The sequence below is a fragment of the Euleptes europaea genome, chromosome 13 (assembly GCF_029931775.1).
Source record: "Euleptes europaea isolate rEulEur1 chromosome 13, rEulEur1.hap1, whole genome shotgun sequence".
Classification (NCBI taxonomy): domain Eukaryota; kingdom Metazoa; phylum Chordata; class Lepidosauria; order Squamata; family Sphaerodactylidae; genus Euleptes; species Euleptes europaea.
In genome coordinates this window covers 42,416,632-42,424,831 of record NC_079324.1, presented here as the reverse complement: position 1 = coordinate 42,424,831, position 8,200 = coordinate 42,416,632, and the positions used below count along the sequence as shown (strand labels likewise).

The window sequence follows — 8,200 nt, the reverse complement described above, 5'->3', positions numbered from 1 at the left end:
AGATTCCAGGTCAGCCCCTGGTGAACGGGAAATCTGAAGGGAGCAGAAGGGCCTCCCCACCTGCCCCACCCTACTCAGACTTTGCATGACAGACTCACAGAAACTTTCCATAAAATAAGGGACGGCCAGCCAGCGGGTCTTTTTCGCTAAACCGGTTCTACAGGCACTTCCCTCAATCACGGGTAGAATTTCTACCCGTGCCATTGCTAGGTGGAAACTGAGTGTCACTTTTCTTTGTTTCCCGGCTACTTCACTGGTGCTCCAACCAGTATTTTTGCCACAAGCCACTGTTTAAATGCTGGTACAACTGGATCAGTGCTGGTAGGCTATTGCAAAGCTTGTTGAACTGTGGGTTGTGACCCCTTATGGGGTCGTGAAACTGAATGTGGGGGTCGCGAAAAAATTGGAAACAGTATGCAAATTAGTATGCAAATTTGCTTTAATCTTTAATAAATGTGTGTGTGTGTTAAGTGCCATCAAGTCGCTTCGACTCATGGCGACCCTATGAATGAAAGTCCTCCAAAATGTCCTATCTTTGACAGCCTTGCTCAGATCTTGCAAATTGAGGGCTGTGGCTCCCTTTATTGAGTCAACCCATCTCTTGTTGGGTCTTCCTCTTTTCCTGCTGCCCTCAACTTTTCCTGGCATGACTGTCTTTTCCAGTGACACTTGTCATCTCATGATGGTAAAATAATATGTATACCAAAGAATTGTTTTAAAATAAATTTCTTTATTATTTATTATCAGTAAATGTTTGGTTGGCGTACCTATTTTATATACCTATATACCCGGGGTTGCGTACAAATTTATTGGGTGAAAAGGGGACGCGAGTGGAAAAAGTTTAAGAAGCCCTGGGCTATTGACACAACACAGCATGGTGTAGTGGTTAAGAGCAGTGGTTTGGAGCGGTGGACTCTGATCTTGAGAACCGGGTTTGATTGCCCTCTCCTCCACATGAAGCCAGCTGGGTGACCTTGGGCTAGTCACAGTTCTCTCAGCACTCTCTTAGCCCCAACTACCTCACAAGTTGCCTGCTGTGGGGAGAGGAAGGGAAGGTGACTGTAAGCTGGTTTGATTCTCCCTTAAGTGGCAAAGAAAGTTAGCATATAAAAACCAACTCTTCTTCTCTTCCTTGCTAGACACTTGAGCAGAAGACTAAGGAGGAAGCGTTCTACCCTCCTACTGTTCGTGCTGAAGGCCAGGCCCCCACCTTCCTATCAAGATGGTGAGCCGGCTGCCTCACTCGGCGGACCTGACCCGCTTCTGCCAGAAGCTTAATCGAGTGAAGACTCTGGAGGATGACATGATGGAGACCTCCTTCAACCGCTGCCTGAACACTTTTGACTTGACACTGCTAGGCATCGGGGGTATGGTGGGCTCTGGCTTGTATGTGCTGACTGGCACCGTCGCCAAGGAGACTGCGGGACCTGCCATCGTCATCTCCTTCATCATTGCTGCCTTTGCCTCCCTGCTGGCTGCTCTCTGCTATGCTGAGTTTGGCGCTCGTGTGCCCAAGACAGGTTCTGCATACATGTTCACGTACATCTCTGTGGGTGAGATTTGGGCCTTCCTGATTGGCTGGAATGTCATTCTTGAGTACATGATAGGCGGGGCAGCTGTCGCCCGAGCATGGAGCGGCTACCTGGACGCCATCTTTGATCACAAAATCAAGACCTTCACCGAGACCCATGTTGGCACCTGGAATATCCCATTCCTGGCACATTACCCCGACTTCTTGGCATCAGGAATTCTGCTCATCGCAACAGCATTAATCTCCTTTGGGGCCCGAGTCTCATCCTGGCTCAACCATGTCTTCTCTGCTATCAGCATGGGAGTCATCCTCTTCATCCTTGTGATGGGATTCATTCTGGCTAGGCCCCAAAACTGGGGGGCAGCCGAAGGGGGATTTGCCCCCTTTGGCATCTCGGGCATCATGGCTGGGACAGCCACATGCTTTTATGCCTTCGTGGGCTTTGATGTTATCGCCGCATCTAGCGAGGAGGCCAGGAACCCTCAGAAAGCTGTTCCCAGAGCGATTGCCATCTCACTGGGCCTCGCCACAGGGGCCTACATCCTGGTCTCCATGGTGTTGACACTGATGTTGCCTTGGCACTCCTTGGACCCTGACTCTGCCCTAGCTGATGCCTTTTATCAAAGGGGTTACTCTTGGGCTGGCTTCATTGTGGCTGTTGGGTCCATTTGTGGTGAGTATGGGCTGAGGCCCAGGGTTTGGGCTTCTCCTTAATCTACTTTAGCCTCTCATCACCTGCACTGCCACCTGAGGCCTGAATCTTCCCTCCCTTATTGCCATTTGGGTGGGGCTGTGGCTCAGTGGTAGATCATCTGCTTGGCATGCAAAAGGTCCCAGGATCAATCCCTGGTATCTCCAGTAAAAGGGACTAGGCAAGTAGGTGATGTGAAAGACCTCTACCTGAGACCCTGGAGAGTCGCTGCTGGTTTGAGTAGACAATACTGACTTTGATGGCCCTTGATGGTCTGATTCAGTATAGGGCAGCTTCATGTGTTAATATGAGCATTTTGTCAGCTGTTTTCCCTTTCCTCTTCCTCATTCAATGTAGAGTAGGGAACAATGTAGAGTAGGGAGAACTTTTCCCCCCATCAAGTCACAGCTTACTTATGGAGACCCCATAGGATTATCAAGGTAAGAGACTTTGGGGGTGGTTTGCCATGGCCTGCCTCCTGTCACCCTGGTATTCCTTGGAGGACTCCCATTCAAATACTAGCCAGGGTCAGATCTGAGAGTGTGCGACTGGCCCACAGTTACCCAGCAAGCTTCGATGGTGTGAGTGGGGATTTGAATCTGGGTTTCCCAGATCCTAGTCCGATGCCTTAACCACTACACCACACTGGCAAAGCCTTTGACCCTGCTGTTGCCTTGCCCATCGATGGGTGCTCAGCCCCAAGACTGAATAGGGCCGAGCTGTTGATGGGCCATTTGACAGGGACAAGGGGTAGGACTTTTCTGTGTGGTCTGATCCAACAAACAGCTCTTATGTTCTGCCGCGGTACTGTACGGTTTGTCCCTCTTCATCTCAGGCAGCTCGGAAGTGGGAAGGGTGAGTGGGTGGCCCTTCTGAACATGTTTCTCTCCTGTTTCTTTCCAGCAATGAACACAGTTCTCCTCAGCAACCTCTTCTCTCTGCCGCGGATTGTCTATGCCATGGCAGAGGATGGGCTCTTTTTCCAAGTGTTCTCACGTGTGCACCCCCGGACGCAAGTCCCTGTGGTGGCCATTTTGGTGTTTGGCACTCTCATGTCCGTGCTGGCCTTCATCTTTGACTTGGAGGCCCTAGTCCAGTTCCTGTCAATTGGTACCCTCTTGGCCTACACCTTTGTAGCAGCCAGCGTCATCGTTCTGCGCTTCCAGCGGGTAAAGTCCCACCCTCCAAACCCATCTGCAGAGAGCGAGAATACTCCACCAACATCTGCAGAGACCATTGGAGCTAGCGAACCAAAAGAGTATGAGTCTTTCTCTGACAAGCTGAACTTGGTAGACAAGGAAAAGGCCAAAAGCCAGCGGGAACCAGGGCAGCTCAAAGCCATTTTTTATCCCTATTTGGACTTCCTCAGTGATTTCTACCCTGGAGAAGTGGTCACAGTGGCTGTTATCATCCTCATGGTCTCAGCCCTCTGCTTGTGCTCCATCCTGGTGTTTGGGAAGAACCAGCTTCACCTGCCCACCTGGAGCTATGCCTTGTTGATCGTGCTGTTCAGCCTGGCCTTTGTTGTCAGCTTGTTCCTTATCGGGGTTCACGAGCAGCAAAAGAACAGCCAGACATTCCAGGTAACTGGGGCCAAAGCCTGATAAGGGATTTGCAAGATATCTGACCCCTAAATACTTTGTGGGGGGGGAGGTCCATTCTTTTCTCCTACCGAGCAGCAAATTCAAGCCACCACTGTGGGAAAGATGTGTTTTCGTCATGAAGTCTGTTTCTGGCAAGGCAGACATAGGACAGCTTTGCCACAAGCACGGTGCAAGTGCAGATTCCCACATATTGGTTTTGCCAAAACTTAACCGTGGGAAACAGTAAGCTGCCGTGTTCATTAGTAGGAAGGTGGCAGACAGGATGCTGGTGGTGTGGTCTGTAAAGCAGCATCAGTTCCCCCAAAAGAAACAGAATGCCCTTGGAAAGCCTCCCCCCCCCACACACACACTACCTCCTTGCCACCCAGCTTCCAAAACACAGACTTTGGTCTTCTTCACTAATTGTGTTCCAGCTGTCAAGAAACCAGGTTTTCCAACCCACCAGGGTGATTAAATTCCCCTGTCCCTGACCTGGGACCCTGGAATAAATCCCCTTCTGGTAGCTTATCGAGGTTGGGTTTGGACTCTTACACACACAGTAGAACACAGCATTAAAAATTAGCAGGCTTTATTAAAAGGATTGTAGAAAAGGTTCAGGCTTATGGTAAATATAAGACAAACCAAAATAACAATCACCCGGTGCTGTATTGAGAGATACTCAATCAAAACAACAGCACACTAAATATTAATCAAATACAGTGTATTAACAACAAGATAACAAGAGTCAGAAGAATATCTCACTACCTAAAGCATGCAAACGTTCAAATACAGAATGCAAGATACAACAGATACTGAACAACACAATCACTAGAAATATATACAATATATACAATGGAAAAGTGAACGTGGTCCCACAATTCACTTGAGCAAAATCAGTAGGGGAAAAAAATCTTTTCGACCCGGAGTAGAACAATATTCACAGGTTTAGTTGGGAGCAGAGAAGCCCTCCCTTGGTTTCACTCACGGTCCTGAGGTCGAAGTAAATCCCTTAAAAGGGCAATGTAAATCGTGCGATGGGGACCACAGTCCAAATATGGTTCAAATTCACAAGGAGTCGTTCAGAATCGCAAGACAGAATGCAGATCCCGGATAATCTTTGCGTTTCACCAAAAAGGCTTCATCAGCCTAAAAATACAAATTGCATGCATAAAAGGATATAACCTAACTTATTACCAAATATACAATGTAAACACTAGAATGGTAAACCTCCTGTAAACCAAATGGAATTAAATAATAAAATCTTAGCCAACAAATCTTGCATCTTTCTGGACAACGCAAAGACTATCCGGGATCTACTTTCTGTCTTGAGATTCTGAACGACTGCTTGTGAATTTGAACCATATTTGGACTGTGGTCCCCACCGCACGATTTACATTGCCCTTTTAAGGGATTTACTTCGACCTTAGGACCGTGAGTGAAACCAAGGGAGGGCTTCTCTGCTCCCAACTAAACCTGTGAATATTGTTCTACTCCGGGTCGAAAAGATTTTTTCCCCTACTGATTTTGCACAAGTGAATTGTGGGACCACGTTCGCTTTTCCATTGTATATATTGTATATATTTCTAGTGATTGTGTTGTTCAGTATCTGTTGTATCTTGCATTCTGTATTTGTACGTTTGCATGCTTTAGGTAGTGAGATATTCTTCTGACTCTTGTTATCTTGTTATTAATACACTGTATTTGATGAATATTTAGTGTGCTGTTGTTTTGATTAAATATAAGAGAAGCAATTAGGTGGATTAAAACAACAAAATCTAACTTCCTAACATGCACTTACAGACATGAAGGCTAGTAAATATAAGTCAAAGTGTCAGGTATGAGATGCTGCTACAAGATGGTCTCAGACCAATTGCTGTTCCTGATGGCAAAAGGGTCGTGCATTGTTACTCTCTCCCCATCAGATGGTTATAGACTACTTCATAGGAGACTGGACCACTGATCCCCTGACTACTGAAAGCCAATCAAGGATGTGATTCCAAAGATGATTCTCAAAGAGGAGCAAGACTCCCCCCTCGCATCTGACCACCTAACTGATGGCAGTTCAAGTTAGATATGCAAGGTGGAATCACAAGCTTTTCATCTTGGCTTGGGAACTGCGGAAAGGGTAGCAGGCACTTACTATGGAACCCTCTCTTTACACTTAAATGACATATCAGGAAGCAGGCTATTGCTGTAAATTTATGACATGGCCTAATGGTGATGTCTGATTGGTTGATACAAAGGTGACCATCTCTTAATACCATCTGTTGAACCTTTTCCTTCAGCAAATGAGATGTGCCCCTAGTGCAGTGGGAAGTAGCTCTCAGACATCAAAAACCATTCAGTTTGGAAAAGAGTCATGTAGCGTTTCCAGAGAAGATATTTAGAACAACAACTGGGGGAAGGGCTCCATCTTCTTTCAGCCAAAACCCTGTTGAAAAGGCCATGAATTGGTACAGTCTGTCCATCTCACCTTGGTCTCCTCTCTTCCTCTTTAGCTACCCCTGGTACCCTTGACTCCAGCCCTGAGCATCCTTCTCAATATCTACCTCATGCTGAAACTCAACTACATGACCTGGCTGCGCTTTTCTGTCTGGCTGGTTGTAGGTGAGTTGGGAAGCGGCTCCTGTACCTCTACCCTTTGAAAATGAGTGTTGAGAAAGAATGGGCGGGGGGGAGGCTCACAGGACACTCTGCTGAGGTTTTGGGGAGGGAAATTCTTTTCTCCCACCCTCCTATCAAAGGAGGAGGAGTGCAGAGGCAGCTCACCGAATACAGTATGGACTGGCTTGTTTTCATTCCTCTCTGCTGTGAACAAGACTATGGAAATGAAGATGGTCGTGTCCATGGTACAGCTTGAAATGCAATTTCTGAATGTGATGAATTTTCACATTTAACAACTTCCATTTTTATCTCAAAATATGTGTTTATTTAGATATTTATACACCACTTTTCTCCCCAATGGAGACCCAAAGTTGCTTACAAGTGCCTTCTCTTCTATTTTATCATACAAACAACAACCCTGTGAGGTAGGTTAGGCTGAGAGAGTCCTCCAGTGGGCTTCCATGGCAGATAGGGTTGCCGGTTTTGGCATGGGAAATTCTTGAAGCTCGGGGGAATGCCTGGGGAGGGAGCAGAGTGAGGCTGTAATGCCACAGAGTCTGTACTCAAAAGGAAATAATCTCTAATCTGGAAATCAGCTTTAATTCCAGGACAACTCCAGCTCCCACTTGGAGGTTGGTAACCATAATGAGTTGGGATTCAGACCTGGGTGTCCTAGATCATACTCTGATACTGTAAACGCTACACCAGCAATTGCAGAATTGAAACTGGACATCAAAATCAAGAATTCAGATGTTCTGCTTAAATTGACAGTTAAAATAAAGTTTATTATACACTTTTTTCAAACCAGCATCAGAACATGGTCAAATGTACCCAACTATTGAGCGTGCCCTGCAGCCAGAGCTGGCAACCCTACCCCAAGGAGCACTTGAACACCTCGCACTTAAAATCCAATTAAATTCAAATTAATAATTTGCAAGCACGTGATCCCATGGGTCAGTAATGACCTGGTGCTTACATGGGGGACTGCCTTTATCTTTAAGCATAATAATATTGGACTTACAGGGTTTTTACTATTTTGAATTAATTTATTATTTCCCCCCTGGCAATCTTTATGCTCCTCACCATAAATTATCTAGCCACGGGCCTGCACCAAGGGATCATCGTGTGCTTTTGACTTATGTTGACATGTTTGGGTTTGCTTTTACTCTTGCTGTTTCTCCTTGTGTTAGGCTTGCTGGTCTACTTTGGGTATGGCATCTGGCACAGCAAAGAGAACCTGCGGGAGGCCCAGGGGCATGCCATCAGTGCCCGCTACGTGGTCTTCCCCAGCAGCAGCCTAGAAGAGACAGTCCAGACGGTTCAGCCCAGCACGCAGCCATCTCAGGGGTTGGATGAAACAGCTGAAGAAGAAGAAGCCAAGAGATGATGGGAGAGGGCTAATGAGAGGAGACTCTCCCCCATCCCCGCCCAGCACAGCCCACTGCTCTGTGGATAAAACAGCCCTCGTCCAACCCAGCCAGGAAGCCTTTGGGAGTGGCCAGTTACTCTCAGTGGGGCAGAGAGCCATGGTTTTAAGTTCCTTGCTTGCGCCCCCTTTCCCTTTGCAAGATGGCTGCCCATTCTCTTCTGTTATCTGGCCTGCAGTTGGGTTTCTATCTGTGGTAGGTTTCTCCCTTTCTGCGGCCACATACCTCTGTTACCTACTTTGTTCATGTTACCTTCCTCTGGGACCTTGCTCTAATGTGGAGGTAGAACGACTCCTTGCCCTTCCTGCAGCAAGGATTCGGTCAGCGATGGAGGGAAGTGGCCCGTTTGAGTTGTGCAAATGTG

At 47.1% G+C, this 8,200-nt stretch overlaps 1 protein-coding gene across 1 annotated transcript; it reads left to right on the top strand.

Moving 5' to 3' along the window:
* Positions 1–1,210: 1,210 nt before the first annotated feature.
* SLC7A4 (solute carrier family 7 member 4) lies at positions 1,211–7,844 on the top strand. The gene is made up of 4 exons (XM_056859819.1): positions 1,211–2,204; positions 3,126–3,805; positions 6,304–6,412; positions 7,600–7,844. Exons 1-4 carry the CDS (start codon positions 1,223–1,225, stop codon positions 7,794–7,796), a joined length of 1,968 nt encoding a protein of 655 aa, XP_056715797.1. The 5' UTR covers positions 1,211–1,222; the 3' UTR covers positions 7,797–7,844.
* Positions 7,845–8,200: the final 356 nt, after the last annotated feature.

Bases quoted from the DNA above. Each gene is read 5' to 3' on its own strand.
- SLC7A4 (XM_056859819.1), top strand. From the start codon at position 1,223: ATGGTGAGCCGGCTGCCTCACTCGGCGGACCTGACCCGCTTCTGCCAG. The intron at 3,806-6,303 runs GTAACTGGGGCC...CTTCCTCTTTAG, and splicing joins AGAACAGCCAGACATTCCAG to CTACCCCTGGTACCCTTGAC. The intron at 6,413-7,599 runs GTGAGTTGGGAA...TCCTTGTGTTAG, and splicing joins TTCTGTCTGGCTGGTTGTAG to GCTTGCTGGTCTACTTTGGG.